Source organism: Pongo abelii, chromosome 18 (genome assembly GCF_028885655.2).
Source record: "Pongo abelii isolate AG06213 chromosome 18, NHGRI_mPonAbe1-v2.0_pri, whole genome shotgun sequence".
Classification (NCBI taxonomy): Eukaryota; Metazoa; Chordata; class Mammalia; order Primates; family Hominidae; genus Pongo; species Pongo abelii.
The window spans coordinates 53,173,888-53,194,006 of record NC_072003.2 but is presented as its reverse complement, the minus strand read 5'-3'; the positions used below and the strand labels follow the sequence as shown (position 1 = coordinate 53,194,006).

Below are 20,119 nucleotides of genomic sequence, written 5' to 3'. Positions count from 1 at the left end.
TAAGGAAAGGATCCCTGAAGCAAACACCTACATATTATAGAAATACATTTTAAATAGGGTTGCCTTCGTTCTAAAATCAAAGGGGGACCAGGTGCGGTGGTTCATGCCTGTAATCCCAGCACTTTGGGAGGCCAAGGCGGGCGGATCACCTGACGTCAGGAGTTCGAGACCAGCCTGACCAACATGGAGAAACCCCGTCTCTACTAAAAATACAAAAAATTAGCCTGGCGTGGTGGCACACGCCTGTAATCCCAGCTACCTGGGAGGCTGAGGCAAGAGAATTGCTTGAACCCGGGAGGCGGAGGTTGCAGTGAGCCAAGATTGTGCCATTGCACTCCAGCCTGGGCAACGAGAATGAAACTCCATCTTAAAAAAAAAAAAAAAAGAGGAAAATTTGGATGTTTCATGACTGTATTATGCCTCCTTTTATAGCATTTCTGCTTGTCTCTGGGAAATACACCGGTGAGATGTGTTCTAATTGCAATAGTCTTCATGATCTTTTCATCCTGATGGTCTCCTGAACCTTACAAGGTAAGGAAGAAGTACCCACTTCTTCCACTAATTTTCCTCTTCTCCTCCAGTGACTAGATCTGTTTTCTTCATCACTTAGTAGCTGCCACTACCTGCTCGATTTGAGAGAATTTTCTCCCAAAGACAGGCTTCATAATAGACCATCCACTCCCCAGAGCACTCTTTCCTCCCCACAGCCCTAAAAACAAGCACACAGATCCTCCTGGTTCTGACATTTAGCATATCAACTGCAAAACAGAGAAAGAGACAGAGAGAGAAATATCACAGGGATGCTCAAAGCCCATTATGTTTTTAGTTAGTGGTCAGTGATTTTTAGGTTCTCAGATGTTAAATGGTTTGAGCTGAAGTTTTGTCAATAGCTATCTTTAACTTTCTCTGAATTCAGTTTCATCACCTATAACATGGGGATGAAACCACTCACCTTTGTTTGATTACTACAAGGAAAAAATTTAAAGATATACACAAACCATCAACACATAGGAGATGAAAAATAGATTTTTTTTTCAATTTTTATTTAAAAATGTTTTTGTAGAGATAGGATCTGGCTATGTTGCCCAGGCCAGTCTCGAACTCCTGGTTTCAAGCAATCCTCCCACCTTGGCCTTCCAAAGCCCTGGGATTACAAGCATGAGCCATCATGCCCAGCCTCAATAGTTTTGAGCTCCAATTTTGATGCCCTCTTTCTTTCCATAAAGACTTTCCCAACTCACACTGACTACTGATTTCAAAGAGCTCATGACATACTTACGGTCAATGTTATTTAATTTGGCATTTATCTCACAATCAATTATGTCTCTTTCTCAACAACTAAACTATAACCTTGATTAGAGGAACTGTGTTTTCCACAGCACCTAACACAGCACTGGCCACACAGTGGAAACTTTCCGTATACTTTGTAAATAGAATTTGGATTTATGTTTCATCTGTCAGCAAACTCCATGATGAAGTCTTTCCTCCAACCCTAAAATGTGACCCCTCCTTCCTCTCTCATCCCATCTCACTTACTTCTCCCTCTGTCATATTGACTGGTTCCTTCTCTTCCCGCTCATCTCAGCTTAAATGAGGCTTCCCTAAAAAGTTCCATTCCCCTCCCCAATTGCCTACCTGTTGCCTTTCTCCATAGTGCATGTCGTTATCTGACATCCTCTTTTTTACTTGCTTGCTTATTTTTAGTCAGCCTCCTGCCACTAGACTGTAAGCTCTACCAGCACAAGAAACAGGCTGTGGTTTTTTTGTTCACTCTTGTATACCCAGTTCCGGGGACACTGTTAGGTGTTCAATAAATATTTGTGGAATAAATGAATAGCTCTTGTTTTTTTTCTTAACCATCCATCTTCATGCAACTGGATACTCAGATACAAATTAAGGACCCATATGGTCAATGCTAGACTCCAGTGGCACTAATGCTTAAAGAAGGCTTTATGGGATAAAACACTCCAGAACTGGTCAAGCACTGACAGAAACATGAGAAACTTTCTTACTAGTCTAACTAGAGACGGTGGTAACTTGGGTGAAATTAGGTTTCTGCTCTAAAAATAGAGGTCCACCAAAGGGTTGGGAATGAATCAGGTCTTCACAAAGCAGCTCTTCTTTTGCCAGTCCCATCTCTGCTACTCTAAATCATGCCACTCACTCTTGCTTCTGCTTGGCCACGTTTTCTCAGATCCACTCAGACTCCTTAAACATTAGCGTCCATCTTCTCCTTTGGCCCACTAACGATGTGAGCCTTCTTAACCAATGCCCCTGCTGCACCACTTCCGGCTCAACAGACCATGGGCTCTATTGTGAAGGCTAAAGAGAGGCCAAGGTGAAAACCCTGCCACAGCTGAAACCCTCGTCTCTTTACTCTGCCTTCTAAAGTTTTGAAGATTTCACCCTTCTGTCTACCCTGTAGCCACACCAGCACCCTTCCTGAATGCATCTCCTGTGCCCCCAGAGTTCTGCACCTAAGTTTTATGTCAGCCACTTCCCTTTGACCTTCTTTTGTCTTTGACTTTACCCTTCATTGATTGGTATATGTTTAATGATAGCGATATCATGAACCCAAGTTTCAGGAATGGTCAAGTTACGCCATCTGCCTTAAATGACAAGGTAACATTGTTGGTTTTATTGTAGATAAAGATTCAAAACCCTATGTACCCTCTGAGGTAGGTTTAGGGAAAAAAAAGTTCTGCCTCCTTTTAAATGAAAGGCCCATCCACAGGTAGCCATGTTAAAAGAAGATTATTTCTTTGTTCCACAGGGAAATCAAAGAACAGTGAATTTGATTTCAACAACTCTTACTAACTCCTCATTCTTGAGATGTGGTTAAATAGATCCACCTTTCCCCTTTTCCTCTTGTCTTTTTATATTTCAAAATGGGTAGGTGAGAAAACTGAGAACCTTGTTCATATCTATCAACCATCTATGAACATCTACTCCTTGCCAAGCATTAGGGCCAACTACTGGGCACTACACTTTCTGCAGGACCCTAGCCTTCATCATTAAGTTTGAAGCTATGAGTGAAGGGAGAAAATGCTGTTGTTTTACAGATATACATTGGGAGTAGCTTCTGAAGGGTATTTTACTAGTTCAATATGGTAAGAAGAATTCAGCCATAGCTGGCACCACCACACATTGTTTCACAAAAATGCACTGTGGAGAACAGACACTGTACCTATAATTTTAAAAGATTTGCTCATTTAAATGAACCAGCAGCATTTTCTGCCACATAATGGAGAAATTCACAGGATGCTGGGCCCCTCATGGCTTCTGTGGCTACAAAAGCCCCTTCATGCTGGATTTTTTTTATATTTGGTAAATTAATAGTTTGCTGTTCCAAGATTCCTATGTGTTTATATTATTGCTTTTCTAACATAAAAGTTTGCAGTTGTTATGGAAACATATGGTAACATTTGCTGCTAAATTTTAAATGCATTTTCTACCCCTGTTACACACCTGAAATGAAGCCAAAAACTCTTTTTGCTTTACATTAGAGTGAAATTCAAACTGGTCTGGGTGACTATAAATGGTTACTGTTTGTCTTGGCTCCTACCTGTATCAGATTTAGACTGAGGAATCTTAGGGAAGAAATTACACGGGATAAAATGGATATTTCTAAATTACAAGGCCTACAATTCCAGTGGCTCCAAATATCAGCTTTCTGTTTCATCTCAGCCTGCCAGAAAGAAAATGGTGGGGCCAGACAATAAAAGATAGACAACGTTTACTTTCCAGAGCCAAATGCTTCTTGTTTTGATTATACTGGAGAAGGAGGTTGCAGATCCTGATCAGTTAAGTCTTGTTAGCAAATTAAATGGTTGTAGATTACAATGGTGTAAGACATGAGTTTTAGCCCCTGGCTTCAAGTCGAAATGACAAAAGTATAAATTCTTTCAACCCATTTTGTTCTGCAGTTTTCCTCTTTGAGCCCTTCACAATTCTCAAGTAATTGTTCATGATGACTCTGGGCCCGTGGGGAGGGTGACTTGGAAACGTTCATTGGACAGGTTTTCTAAGTTTCCCAATTATCCATTTCTTCATACCTTAACACCTCACCCAAGTCAAGTTTCCTTGTGCAATGTAACTAGTCATAAATACCGCTCAAAAAAAGTAGGCACTTTGGCTCAGAAAAATATCAAATGAGAAAGACAGTATGAGAATTCTCACCTGCTTGAGCATTTTTCTGGAACTTTAAATCAAGTTCCAGAAGAACTTCAAACATGTGCATTAGGTCTAGCTTTGAGACCTGGCAGATCCAATTCCCACCTACATCTCAGTCTTGAGGGCTGTATTCTTCCACCCATTTCAGCACATTTGTTAACAGTCAAGATTAATTTTCATAGGTTAACTCTGTCTCTTCTTTCTCGGAATATAACCATGCTCTTTGCTAGAGAGTTTCACTTTCAGCTTCCCACAAGATTAGATATTGCTTGCATATATTTAAAGTGACTGGGGAAAAGAATTATGATACTTTTCTAAGTACGAAAATATGGGAAGTTGCCAAAGATTTTTTTTGCTCCACTGACCCTTGTCATCTGCTCCAGTACACGTCCAGGATGCTACATAAGGAAGCCAAAGGCTCAGCAGGGTCCAGTCAGCTGCACAGGTTAGAGCCCTTCAGAAAACATGGATAATCATGGCATTATCATACGCTATGTTGCATGTTTCCATGTTGCTTCTCCACCTTTCCTCTTTAGAGAACAGACAGAGAATAATATTTCTTAATCTATCACAATACAGAAAAAGGAAGTGGATTAAGAAGAAGACACCAGAAGCTGACTGCCTGGGCTCAAATCCTGGCTTGACCACTGACAACCTGTGCTATCCTGAGTAAATTCCCTAACCTCTCTGGGTCTTAGTCACCTTAACTATAAAATGAAAGAAAACAAAACAAAACTACTTCACTGGGTCGGTGTGAGGAGTAAATAAGGAATATGGGCAAAACACTTAGAATAGTACCTGGCATACAGTAAAGACTTAGTGGAGGTTAGCTGCTATTATTATGATGATGATCATCATCATCATCTTCTTCATAATCAATAGCATAATTATGATTGAAACATATGTTTCTGGACCCCTCCAGTTTATAAGGCCTGCATTTTATAAACTTTGATGATGTGATCCACTGTCATGATTTTAGCCATATCCATGAACCACCCACATTATTGCATTTCTAGCATTTTTCCTTAAATCAACTTAAAAAAAAAAAAAAAAAGATTGATTTGAGTCTTGTCCTCAATAATATTAGTTGAAAACCATGGATCCAATATTCTAATTATGCTTTTCTAACCTAACGTAAAATATATTCAGTTAGACAGGAGGAATCAGTTTTTGAGATATATTGCATAGCAATGTAACATAGTTAATAACAGAGTGCATGATTTCAAAATTGCTGAGAGTGAATTTCAAATGTCTGCCTATATACACAAAAAGCAAAACATATAAATTTTCCAATAAAAAGTATTCATCAGTGTCTCACAGAATCATCTTGTGTGCCACGCATAGCGTACTATACTTCAAGACTCTCTGAGCTAGGCCTCGGCACATTTCAATAGAGTCTCCCTATGCACAAACTCAAAGTCACTGTAGATTAGACAGAAACCCACCACCAAAATTATCCACATGGACAATACATAGCCTTGTTAAGGGACTGAACATGGATGACTGTCACGAAGCTTACTTGGCTTAGCATACATTCAGGTCTGAATCCTATCTCAGCACTAAAAAACTGAAAGCAGTTCCCTGTCATTAGCCTAAGTTCCTAGTAATGTGAGCATTGTGTTGGGGGGTAGCTTGGAGATGGGGTGAGGTCCTTGTGAAAGAAAAAAAGTGACGCTCTATTCAAAGGTCTTATCCAATCTCTGTAGACTGGTTTAAATGTATTTTGACCCTGTGCTAACCCATTTTCATGTGATACATTTGGCATAAGAAAAGATTAATTACTTACGAAAAACAAGCTAACAACTTTACAGCAAATATATTATCACTATATAGAACGGGACATAAAGGTTTCCACTAGCATCATTAGCTTCGTTATAATAAATGAGATGTTCTATGTGATGTATAATACGGTAAAGCAAACACAGCTGTTTGCTTCTGTAGGAAAGTGCCTAGGTGCACCACACCTGAGTCTGCAAACACTTAATAAACCCTCAACAACAAAGCTGCCTCACTGAGAACTCTGGTGGCTGAAGCCATTATCCACGGATAATTAACTATGTCAGGACACTGAGGTCCTAACATGAGGTCCTCATAATTCCCCACTATGGGAAAGACAGTAAAACATTATTATAATATATTACTAATATTTAGTAAGAAGACTGTTCTATTTGTGTGTTATTAATGCAAGCTGTAAGTTACCGCATCATTTGAATTACTGTTAGTTCTTCTGGGCACTCTCTCACATGAAGGGCAAAGCAGCCCTTTGCGCTTAAGAACAGGAAAGAAATACTTCCACGTGGATTAACATTTTTTTAAATGTATTTGCAATTTGTTCTGTTTATTTTTCCTCTGGCTGCATGAATATATCTATGACATTTATCACTGGAAAAAAATCACTAAAGTGACCAATACTAAGGAAGTTCAAAGCTATACAATTGTAAAACATTTCTTGTATACTCATTTGATCTTTAGAAGAATCCATCATTTTGCTTTCTCCAAGTATCCTGGTCATTTTGAGACTCTCCCCTATAATACAAAGTATTTAAATTTCTCAGTAACGAGGCTTTTTGACGCTTGAAGACAAAAGCTCCAGTCCATTTATTAAGACGACTTCCTACTGTGTGGGGCTGTTTTTTTATCTCATAATTAAAATAGCACCTGAACAGGACCATCTGTGAGCATGGATTTTTTTTTTTTTTTTTTTTTTTTTTTACAAATGTGAATATCTTTTTTTTTTTCCTGCCAAATGCCTCTAAACCTAATATAGACTTTGTGCTACACATCAAAAAAAAAAAAAAGTACATGTTTAAATAAACCTTTACATTCCCCCCCAAAAAAAGAAAATGAAAGTAGTTAGGGTAAACATTTTGCTCTTCACGGCAACCCTTCATGCACCAGTAAATAAACGTACAGCTATGTAATTTGTTCAAAGAATGAATGAACTGTCAGTCTTTGCTTTCTGTTTCTGGATTCTGTTCGTTTATGGCAACCCAGAGACACAGTTTGCCACTTAATTTTCCTCTTCCTTTTTCAAACACACACATTTTGGAAAAGACATTATTTATCCAAAAGGCTGCCAAGGCATTGGGTTAGGATGGATCTGGATATACAGACTATTTCACAAGCTAGTCTTATTTAACCAAAATAAAGTCTCACTGGGAGTTTTTTTGCACAAACTGCAAATCCATAAATGCAGAGATTATAAACATTGATACCAAAATTTCTTCCAGAGGATTTTCTGACCTTATGTTAACTTTGCCATAGACATTCACGTTTCTTTGGAAATGTTGGCTTATTTTAATGAAATGGTTCCTTTGGTACAGTTGGGGCTGTGATGTCAACCTGGCTCCATTCTAATAACCCTTATGAAATATTTACAGTGAAATTTAACTACACATGCGTAACAGCTGACTTCAGTGGCCGCCAAGGTTTAGGCTTACCTTTTTATCTTTCTTAAAGGAAAAAACGTTTTTATATTTTCCTCTTCTCCAAAAGCTCAAACCCTCTTGTATTTAACAACTTCCCAACTCACACCTCTATGTGACCATCAGTGTGGAGTGGTGAGACTAAAAGATGATTCTGGCCACATGACATCTTTGTTCAAGCTTCACTTCTACAGTGAAAGAACAGCTGGGTTCCCCCATGGAGGAGCTGGGAGCTAAAGCAGGAGCTCAAGGGTGTAACAGGACAAATGGTGATTCACTAGCAATGAAGTCCCGGCCCTTCCTTTCTGAGAATTAAACCCTTTATCAAATTCAAAACTGCCAACATTTTTGTGGACACCTTTTTATGGTGACAATGAGCACCATATACACCTCATTCACTTTTGGAAACTCTCACATACTTTGTTTATAAAAGGAAAGATGAAATAGTGCCAAGTTCAAGGCAACACACACGTACACACATACACACACACATGCGCAAGAACCTACATGGAATAAGACAATGTTACAAGGTCACAAGGTCACAGAGGCAATACACAGATTGTGTCCTGGTCTCCCAGCCAGGGTCATTCCTTCTATTCTTGAGAAGTGTGAGAAGATGGAGAAGGTTTTTAATTCAAAGCAGTCAGGACTTTCATTCTATAGCAGAATCCTGCCCACAATGTCCAGACTCCACGCATGTTTTGATTAGCCTGACTAACAGTTACAAATATTTGAATTCATGCTAACATTTAAATCGCTGGGAGACTTCGGAAGCATACACATACAATATAAATGTTCCACTTCTGTTGAAAATGTGGAAGACCTACTAACATAGATCCTGCCTCCTCGCAAGGCTGGATAGCAGCTGCCTGGCTGCCCACTTGAGACAAAGTGTGAATGCCCACTGGCCAGGAGACCAGAAGACAATCTGGGTATTGCCTCTGTGACCTTGTAACATTGTTCTGCTCTATGTAGATTCTGGCATACACACACACGTGTGTTTTGCCTTGAACTTAACAGTGTCTCACCTCTCTGGCTTCATCTACATACATGATTACCAGGGCCTACAGACATCTGAATCTGCATCCCTGGTCTGAGTTCACCAGCATTCACCAGAAAACTCACAAATATCCAACTCTCATGCCCCCATCATCAAGAGCTCGGACGAATACTTCCTTCAGAAAGCCCGGTGCCTCTTTGGACATGAATTCACCATTCCATGTGTCCTTCAAATCCCTCCAAACCAGGTCTCTTATACAGCCGCAGTGTAATGATCTTAGGCACCCTTGGTACAAAAACTAGTAGATGTGTGAATGCGATAAAAGTGCTCAGAAACACACAAGGAGAAATCACCAGCTAAGGGAATGGCTCTCTTACTTTACAATGGCGAGTTCTCAACCTGTCACCGAAACCAGCACTGTTTGTGTACGCTTCACTCAAACTCACACTTTTATTTATACATGCAGGCATACTTTCTTAACACACCCTCTCTGACTTTTCTGCCACAGCCTGTTTCCAATGCTGCTAGAAGATGCTTGCTTAATACAGCTTCCCAATTCTCCAAGGCCCCCTCAAAGCTTTTAAAGCTAGCGTAACATGCAGAATTTCAAATGAAGTACCAACAGCAGAAAGATCATTTACAGTAACTATACAAACAAGCTAAATGAAAGACTTGTGTTCAGTCATTAAAAATAATAATGCTAAAGCCCTGAGGGCTGAAATGTAAAGCTTAGACTTCGTGTGAGGAAGTAGAAAAGGAGTGTGTTTATTATCCCAATAAGATAACCTGTTAATTTATTTAGTAGGCAATTTTCGAGTACATTCGTTCACAGTGAAATCTCACTTTATCAGATTATACGAAAAATCACCACCACAAATAAAATGCTCGTTCAAGCCAGGGGCTTTTGCAAGATAGAAATTACCATGTAGGAGACCAGCAAGGGGTGGCTGGGAAGTGCTGCCACTAATAGCTTCCGCCCCCTTATTCTCCTCCTCTCCTGAACCAAGCCCAGAGTTAGTTATAGAGTTATCTATCTCACACTTTGCAGATGATGCCTAACATCATGACAACAGAGAAGAGGAAAGGTCTCTGGACCTGCCTACCTACAACAAGTTTCTGTAAAGTAATGAATACAGACAGCTTGGGGACCATCCACCTGCGCTGCCTGCCTCTTCCTGCCTGCAAAGTGAAACCACCAGGGATTGGCAGAAGGTACTTGTCTGACAGGGCCAGGACAGCCTTTCTCCTCAGTGACAGCCTGGGCCTACCCTCTTAAACTTGACCCACCATAATTCCTTCACAGTGCAGCGGCAAGGCAGCTGACAGTAGCAGCTGCAGCTCCTAAGCGAGATGGATGGAATTTTCATAACTAGTTCCCCAAGTTACATTTTACCTTCAAGATAATTTATGAGCTGCTCTGGAGCCTTGAAGAGACAATATGCTTGCCATAAAATTAACTGTAACAGTCTTGTAGGTTATAATTAACACTGGGAGGGTAGCACCAACTGGATGAAACACATGGCGTAATTGATGGTGAAACTGGAAATGAAGCAAGCTAACAATATCATTACTGTGCAGGCTGCCTTAGCAAAACCTATGCTTTCTGAGGGTTCATTGCAGTTGCCTCCCAGGCCCGTATTCTGGTAGGAAAGAGGCCAGAGCTGGGCAGAGGGGTGGAGGTTTTGCTGGCCAGGCCATGGGGTACCTGGACAGATACAATGGCTGTCAACAGTCTGGAAAGACAGCCATAGCACAGCATCTGGCCGTATGCTTCCTGGAGTTCAGACCAGGCCCTACATAAGCCTTCCTTGTAGATAAGACTTCATTTTTTCAGTAAACAGCAACTTTTTCAGTGAAAAAAAAAATAAGGATAAAAAGAAGACAATAGGAACTTCCAAAACGCCCTGCCAAGGATTGCGACATTTATTTAGCATACATTCTGGAAGCAAAACAACTTAATATGAGCATATCTTAATAAAAAATGAAGAGGGTTAACTAAACCTAAAGGTTTATTAAACTAAAAAGTAATGTCCTGAGCACCCTATCCAAAGTTGACTATGGAGAGAAAGCTAATCAGAAGATCCCTGTCAAACACTCTTGTCTCAGAAAGAAGCACTAACCTATTCCTTTCACGCATGGATACTGAACAGTCTGACCAATACCTGAGAAGTGCTGAACATTCTAAACACATTGGAACGATTCAGAGAATTCTAATAAGCATTTTCAAGGTGATTAACCTATTTTTTTGTTTTCTGATTTGTTTGGTTTTGTTTTTTTGTCCTGGGACAATAGACTGGAAAATTCTAATAAATGATGCAACAGTGTCCCCTACAGGCCAGCAGAGCTGTTCCTTCCCCTTCCCCCATCCTCCTCCACCATGACTTCCTCAACTGAAAGCCAGAGTTAAACTTTTATCTATAACATTACAGAGTAAATTTGTAAAATACACTGGGGATACCCCTGAGATAGAATAAAATTACTACTCTTCATGTGCGGTAAATTGTTTCCTAGATATAAACAAACTGTACAGCTGGTGATTAACCCATTATGGAGTAGATAAATTGCTACCCTTTCACCTTAAGGGCACCTACTGAAATCAGCCTTGACTAACGCAACCCCAAAATTACTTGACTTAGAGGATTTACAGAGATTTACAGATTCTTGGAGGCTAAACTTTGGTGTTCTAATTTTCACCCCTACTCTCCCACCTTCTAAAAGGCTGTAACCAATATAAAAGAAATGACAGAGCATATAAAGGTGATAACTTTCCTTTGAAAGATCCATGGCAGGGAGATTGATAATGCATTAGCTGGATACTATTTCCTTATAGAGATGCACCCACAACTAAAAAGTGTAAAACATATTAGGTACCAGAGGAAATAAATATGTAAAGATACATACCTGCCTATCTCCACACTGAGAAGGATCCTAGAAGGTCTCTAAAATACTAAGTGAATCATATGAGTGGTTGATTAAAAACTAAAGCTTTGTTATTGCTCTTGGCCAACCTGGGCCGTCTTGGCTTAAATTCCGTCTTCACTACTTACTAGCTGTTGCCTTGGGCAAGTTACTCTGCACCTCTATGCCTCGGTTTTCTCATCATATAAAACATTTAAAACTCTGTCTGGAACATAGTGACTTCTCAATAAATGTCAGCTGCTATTGTTGTTAAAATTAGTACAATTGCAGATTTCAGGGAAAGTGGAAGTAGAGGAGTGAAACCCATCAGGAGTAACATCCGCTTTTCCCTGCTCCCGGGGATCTCACGTATGGAGCCACTCCTTGTGAGAGCTAGAAGATGCCTCCCACTTTTGGGGTGATCGAGATCAAGTCGCTTCTTTTTTACATAAAGTTGCTAAGGCGCAGAGTGTCTATGACATGCCCAGAGTCCTATAGCCACTAATGATGGGATTCAAACTGGAGTCCAGCCCACCACCTGTCAATTCTGTGTGACAGTCCTGAGCGCAGAACACCAACTCTGTCTGGTGTTCTTCCCTGCACCAATTTTGCAATATCAGGCCCCCACCAGGAGGCTAGGGTATCTACTACATGGGGCATTCTCCCAAAGGAGAGGCCAATTTGGATAAGGGTGGCTGGGTTTATTCCTGGCTTTATTGTTTTGATCTGAAGATCATGATAGGTCATTTTTATTGAACACCTAATACGTTACAAGTACTTGCTCTGGGTGTTTTACATTTAATCACTTAACCCTATGAAATGGGTTCTATTATTATCATCCCCTAGGCAAATAACAAATGAGAAAATTGAGGCTCAGAGGGGTTAAGTAACTCATCTGGCTACAATCCACAATTGTAACTTGCCTGGAGTTATAGAAGTGGATCCAAGATTCAAACCCAGGCAATCTGACTCAGAATCTATGCCCCCAACCATATTAATTAAATTTACTCTGAAAGAAAACCATTTTTCCTCCACAAACTTTATACAATGGAAAGAAGGTAGCACAACTTTTATACAATGACCTATCCTCACGTATAAATTTCTCTCCTATTTCTCACTCATGCTTTGAGACAAATAGCTACCTATCTACTGGTAGCCAATACAATTGGGGAATGGAGCAGTATTTCTCACTGTGGCTGGGCATATAATGAGAATCTTATGAGAACAATTAAGGAGAGCCTGTCTTCTTCCCTGGGATGTGGGTTTCCATGGAATCATGACTCAATCTCTTCCATGGTATTTATGATTCTACATTGTGTAATACATTTCCCCTAATCAAATGTTACTCATCTCTACAACTTCAGGACCTAAGATAGCGCCTCATACCAGGTAGGCACTTAAGAAATATTTGCAGAACCAACGCATGACTGACAGATCACTTCCAACAACAAAAACCAGCATTTATGAAGTACTTGAGTGCATTATCACAGGTAATCCCCCAACACCTATGAGATAGGTATGGCTTTGCCCATTCTCTCTTCAGAGAGATTTGTCAATATAATGTGGCCTGAATTTAAGCCTTCCTTCAAATGAAGACCTTTAAAGTGACACAGGTCTTGGAAAAGCAAATGGGAACCGTGGTGCGGATAACTGAAGGAGAATTTATGTTACGGATTCACTAGGATGGTATTCCTCCGAAAACTGGCATCTCACGGCTACTTCCCAAATATGACCCACTGCAACTAGAAATGCAAATTTTACAACAAGTGATTACTTTATGACAAAGCTCAGAAAAGAGAACTGTATATCTTTATCTCAACTGAATGACTTTATTTTGGTCACTGTTGAGTGTTCGTGAATATACAGGGCATAGCAACTATATGTACATTTTATAAAAGAAATTTTCAGAGTTCCGCTTAGGAAAACAGTTCATATCTGTCATTCCACTAGAATATAAGCTCCATGAAAGAACTGTCTTCAGTTCTGTTCACTGCTGTATTCCCAGAACCTGGAACAGTGCTTAGAAAACAATAGACACTTAATAAATGTATGTTGGATAAATAAATGAATCAATGTTTTCTCAAAAAGTTTAAGAAGCACTTCCCTTAAGAAACAGCCAGCCAGCAACTGATCACAGTCAGAAACCTGCCAGAAACAGAGTTCATGCTAAAGCCCATGTGTTGATTTTATAAATAAGATGCACAGAAGTCAACTGGCTTTTGTCCCCCATAAAACTGTTCAAATAATGACAGTAACAATGGTAATAACATTAACAACACTTGCCTCCTTAAGATAAGTTGCTGTATCTTGGGGGAAAAAAGTAACCCTATCTCTAGACTCATTTAATCTTTGCTCTAAATTTATACAATGTTTCAATTCCTACACATTTATGAGGAGGTTTTATGGAGTTATCAGGTTTTATGGAGTAATCTGGATCAGAAACACAAAGAACTTTCTTCTGCTAAGGGCAGCAAAAAGCAGAGACTGTAATTATTAAAAGAGAAGGGACAGATGTCTTAAAAAAGACCCGATGGCAACTAGCAGGCCAGTGCCTCCTTGCTTCTCCCTGGAATCTCTTCCATTTATTCCTCGTGCCCACCCCAACACTGCAAACAACTTTACCTAGTAGCAACTGACAGCTACCGAACTACAGACGCCACAACTTCTAGTTCCCAACTAACCAGCTGTGCCGGAGTAAGCAGCCAGTCTCTTGAGCATGAATAATGATAGCAGCTGACGTGGTCCGATGACACAATCACAGGTTGTCTCAGCAGATAACTGCATCAGTCTCATTATCCCATAGCCCATCTTCAAGGTGAGGAGCTCCACTTTCTGTGAACACAGCTCCAAGTTCTAGTCCACATGCCAAATCACCAATGCTAAGGTTCATAACTGTGCTGATATCACTAAAGCAGACCAGGACATTAGCAGGTGACCGGGAAAAAACAGCTGCCCATAGACTGGAAGCCATATTAGCCTCAGCTTTGTTCCTATCCCTACTGAACTAAAACCCATCCCTTTATTCAGAGGCATGTCCCAGGGCTGTCTTTACAACTCTCTTCTTCCTCGCCACGCCAGTTCTTCCTCTTCTCACCCAGCTCCATTTCACTTCCAGGAAAGGCAACAAATTGGGAATGGTGGCTCAGGGAGGAGACCATGTCTTTTTGTCCTGGTCTTAGCCCAGTCCCATGGTGTTCTCTTCCTCCAGTACGCTGGAGTCAGCCTGTGCACATGGCATCCCTCTTTGCTCATGCTGGAATAAGGGCCTGTGGTACCATTTTGGGGCTTAAACACCAGAGAACTGCATAATAGAGATTTCTTCTTACTTCCAGTTTCAAAGCTTCCACCCCTTGGCAAGGTTAGATGAATAACCAATGCTTACTTCCAATATCAAAGATCCATCCTGACTTCCAATTTCAAGATTTCCACACCAGGCAAGGTTGAGAAAAAGAGCAAAAAAAGCAACAGGCCAATATCACAAGTGGTCATTCCTCTTCAAAATTAATAAAGAAGACAAAGTACTTATAAACACTGGAATAGATTGAGAGGAAAGGTATTTCATAAATCTGAGTGTCAGGCATTCTTCTAGATGCCAGGGATATGTGGTAAACAGGCAATGAGGTCCTTTGATAGAGGGCATTATTCAAATGGAAGAGATAGCTTAATGTTACAAAGATCTGGGGTGCAAATTTGTTCTTTTGTTTTGAAACAGGGTCTTGCTCTGTCACCCAGGCAGGAGTGTAGTGATGCAATCGGCTCACTGCAACCTCCGCCTCCTGGGCTCAAGTGCTTTCCCCTACCTCAGCCTCCCGAGTAGCTGGGACTACAGGTGTGCGCCACCATGCCTGGCTAGTTTTTTGCACTTTTTGCAGAGATGGGGTTTTACCATGTTGCCCTGGCTGTTATCGAACTCCTGAGCTCAAGCAATCTGCCCGGCTCAGCCTCCCAAAGAGTTGGGATTACAGGCGTGAGCCACTGCACCTGGCCTGAGGTGTATGTTTGATGGCTGGTAAACAAACAAATGTCCTATCCTCATAAAACTTTCATTCTGGTAGGAGAGATAAAAATGTAAATACAGAATCAAGTCCATATAGAATTAATGTCAGGTTACTTCATTTTTTAAGCTTCTATCAAAATATAAGTTCCCGTAGGGCAGACCCCATTGCTAAATTACCTTATGGTTTCACAGGGCCTCATAGAAAAAAGAGTTAAAGGGTGTGTGCTAGCCATTGTATTCTTATTAACTACCACCTCCACATTAAAGTAAATTATTCCACAGTTGAGACTCACGTCATACTCATCTTGATATTCCCCACAGTGTCTAGCACAGTTACTTGCACCTAATAAACACTCAATAAATAATAGTTAATTGCTAAACTGGAGGGTGCCAACTTGTCGGTTTTGCATATAATCCGTGACTAGCTAGGAGGCAGAAGGAGAGACAGATACCGGTGGAGAACACCTCAGTGTGCTAGTTGATCCATATAAGTAACTTATACAAAGCGTTATACTTGTTGAGCCCTGATCAAAGTTCTAAAGCTGATTAGCTTGGAATAGTAAATCCTATTCATTACACATTCTAGGTTCTAACAACCAGATTTTACAGCCTTAACAAAGATGTCCAGAGTGGATCCATTCTGGGGGTAGGTGGTGATGGCTGGGGTCACAGAGAATAGAAAGATGACTAATAATAAGACCATTGTTTTACCAGTCCAGAAAAAAATGGGAACTTAGACCAATATGAGGAAGATATTTTTACATAAAGTTATCTGGATCTTAAGAGAGTCACTTTTAAGTAGAAGCAAATAGTTCTAAAAGCTTTTCTAAGAAACTTCCATAAACGTTATTTGAAATGAATCTCAGCACCATTTTTAAGGCTCCTTCGACCCAAATGAAGTTGTCTCCTATGGGAGTACAGTAACTCCTGTTTGAGCCTAAAAGCTAAAGAGCTATAAATGTACCGAGTTTCCATTTAATCAGGCTACATTCCTATCCAGTGTGCAATGTTGAATGAAATGTAAGAGAATGGTAGGAGAAATAAGTAGGTAATCTTTAGAAAAAAATAAGTGGGGCCACATGCAAATATATAAAGAGCCAGGCCTGTCCATGGTAACGGAGAAACGTGCACTGCTGCAATTTAATGACAGCCTCATTTGGAACCCCACCCCTTCTACAAGCCAAATATTCTTAACAGGCTTGTGAGCTCTTTATCACCAACAAGAGGGGTAAGTCTCTAAGTCCGCCATGTTTTAAAATGTCTGATTGAAGAAGCAATAGTTTTCAAAAAGCACAGGAAAAGATGCTCGACACCATTAGTCAATAGGGAAATGCAATTCAAAACCACAATAATATACCACTAGGATATCTATTGTCCAAAAAAATGAAAATAACAGGTAATGACGAGGACATAGAAAAATTGGAAACTTTGTGCGTTCTTGGTGGGAACATAAGATGGTGTAACAGACATGAAAAACAGCCTGACAGTTCTTCAAAAAGTTAGACACAGAATTACCATATGACCTAGCAATTCCATTCCTAGGTATATACCCAAGAGAACTGAAAACACGTCACTCAAAAACTTGTACATGAATGTTTACAGTAGCATTATTCATGATAGCCAGAAAGTCAGCCCACCCAAATGTCCATCAATCGATTACTGTCCAACAACCCAAATGCCCATCAGTTGATTACTGGATAAATAAAATGTGGCACATCTATATAGTGGAGTATTATTCAGCAGTAAAAAAGAATGAAGTACTTAAATGTTATAACATGGATGCATCCTACAATCAGTATGCCAAATGAAAGAAGCCAGACATAAAAGGCCACGTATTGTATGATTTCACTTATAAGAAATGTTATAAACAGGCAAATCTGTAGAGATAAAAAGTAGACTGGTGGTTGCTCAGGACTGTGGGGAGAAGGGGGAATGGAGGGTGGCTATTAACAGATGCAGGGTTTCATTTTTGGGGAAGGAAGATGCTCTGGAACTGGATAGTGGTAACGGTTGCATAATCTTGGGCATATACTAAAAAATCACTTAACTGTACACTTTAAACTGATAAATTTTGTTATATGCAATTTTACGTTATATATGACTTGTACCTCAATTTTTTAAAAACCCTAATGACCTTGCTTTTGTCTCTTTTTTTTTTGTTTGCTTTGTTTTGTATTTACACATCATTTAGCAAAAAATCAGGGCCATGGTTTTAAAGTTAAAAAGCACAATTGATTCTCAAAGTATTTGCCATCTCCCTGAATTATCCTCTACCTGGCTTTCTGCTCACTCGAAATGCCCCCAGACATAGATAGTCAAGCCAAAATCTTGATGAAAAATATGTCAACTTTGGATAATGTTTAGAAGCCTTCTGTTTTGATTTTTTAACATAATTATTGTCTGGGTGAGGCTTGTATTATGAGACAGTATAGTTCAATATAAAGGGTTTTCTTTTTTTTTTTTTTTGAGATGGAGTCTCGCTCCCAGGCTGGAGTGCAGTGGCGTGATCTCGGCTCACTGCAAGCTCCACCTCCCGGGTTCATGCCATTCTCCTGCCTCAGCCTCCCGAGTAGCTGGGACTACAGGCGCCTGCCACCAAGCCCGGCTAATTTTTTTTTTGTATTTTTAGTACAGACAAGGTTTCACCGTGTTAGCCAGGATGGTCTCGATCTCCTGACCTCGTGATCCGCCCGTCTTGGCCTCCCAAAGTGCTGGGATTACAGGCATGAGCCACCATGCCCGGCCAAAGGGTTTTCAGTAACACAACAATTCTAGTCTTCCAAGACATCTACTATTAAATACTTTCCTGAGTGGGTCAGAGAACTTGCCGCTCTGTTGTGGTAACGATGGTTCCATTGCTTTCCCTGCCACTGCCTTCCACAGCCTCTTTCTAGGAACTTTCTACATTCTCATCCCCAGATAAACCCTGAAATTGGCCACTTAGCTCACTCTCTATTACGCACAGCATCTCATGCAGTAGGTATACAAAATATACAAAACGATGCTCACTGAATGAAATCATTCTCCTTTCAGAAAGTGGACTCATGGCATGTGCCACTCATCTCTGCAAAAGCACAGAGCTACATGGCCTCCATCATCACTGGTCTGAAATCAAGACTCTGTGTTCATGAGAAAGTGGGGGAGAGCTTTAAATAGACTAATCTTATTAATTAGCGATAAATAAATAGACGAATAGCGTATAGTGACCCCATCCATTGTTGGCAATAATTAGCATCACTATGATGTTTCTTTGAAAAAAAGAACAAAGAAAGAACCAAACATAACTACTCAGTTAACATTATGTGCTTTCTTCTTATATTTACGGAAAAACTGCCAGGTTGTAGTAGGAATAAGACTCTGTTCAAGAGTCACACATATATTTAGTACTAAAGAGTGCACAATAATCAGTGGTCAGACGCTGACATGGACACACATTTTTTGGAAAAGCATTTTCTCTAACACTTGATTTACCTACATCACTGAAATGAAGCAGGCAGGCAGAACAAAATCTTTGATTCTCATTCTGACTTCTTCAAGGCAAAGGAAGCCCATTCCGTTCCTGAAGCTAAACTATGAATAATTATTCCATAATAAACAACACCCTCAAAACTTTCAGCCATCTAGGAAAGACGCCAGGGCTTTGTAGAAAATAAACAAGGCACTGATTTTTATTATATTTTATTTAGAAAGACAACTCAGGTGTGGACATTGAACTGTACCTTTTCTTTGGAGCACTTTTCAAATGATAATTTCTTCCACTGTCACCATTAAATCTTAATCCATTCCAGCTCCTTGCATGGGTCATTGAGTCTATATGTACTGCTGTTATTTTAAAATGTTTCCCCTTGGTAGGGAAAGAGGGGGAGAAAAGATGTTGAGAGCCAGATGGGCCTCTTCACAGTTCATTTATCAAACCTAATACGCCGGGCCCCACCTTCCTCTCACTCACGATTGCAGTTAAACTTCCATATAATTTGGTAATCATTTTCATTATCAGAGAGTGACCCTAAAGTAGCCTATCCTGGGACACCCGGTCCTTGCAGCTGCTCTTTTTCTGCCTTTTCCTACAGTAGACCCTAAGAACCTCAGAGTTTATTAGCTGCAGACTGACCTTTGGGCTACGCAGGTCAAGAAGGGGTCAGATCAGAGGGCTCGCCCAGTTCTTTAAAAGCTATAACAAGCTGTCCATCAGGCAGAGGGGACTGGATAAACAAAGGCGAATCTTCAGAAATTCTGTCCCACTTCTGTTAACACTTACCCTGCATTCACACAGCTTCTCCCGATGTCCTTTGGATCATTCAACTCTGGGGAAGTGAATAGACAGCCCTAATAAGCCTATTTGGAGAGGGTTGTTTATGGGATTAGGAAGCTTGGAGAAGGAAACCCACAGCACTCAGATGTGCCTCTAGAGTCGCCGGGCTGTGTGACACTGTGACAAACTCGGTTACCCCAAGTCATGCAAAATTGACACTTTCCTCAAAAAGCTAAATTACAAGGAACATATGCTTCAGTTTAAGAGACTTCAGTGAGTCCCAAACAATGGCTTGGCGCCTGATCTGAGAGACAGACAAATATTTTATAACCAGGTTACAAGTTTTACTTTAAAAATTCTCCCTAATATGATCG

The 20,119-nt window shown here is 40.3% G+C and overlaps 1 protein-coding gene across 6 annotated transcripts in view; it reads right to left on the bottom strand.

The window, feature by feature from the left end:
- Positions 1–20,119, bottom strand: part of FTO (FTO alpha-ketoglutarate dependent dioxygenase) — a 408,414-nt gene that overhangs the window by 152,996 nt on the left and 235,299 nt on the right. Inside the window, exon 9 of one of the 6 annotated variants that reach the window (XM_063717087.1) lies at positions 17,618–19,797. Coding sequence (XP_063573157.1) covers positions 19,788–19,797 — 10 coding nt within the window. The 3' untranslated portion in view covers positions 17,618–19,787. 6 annotated transcript variants of the gene reach the window in all.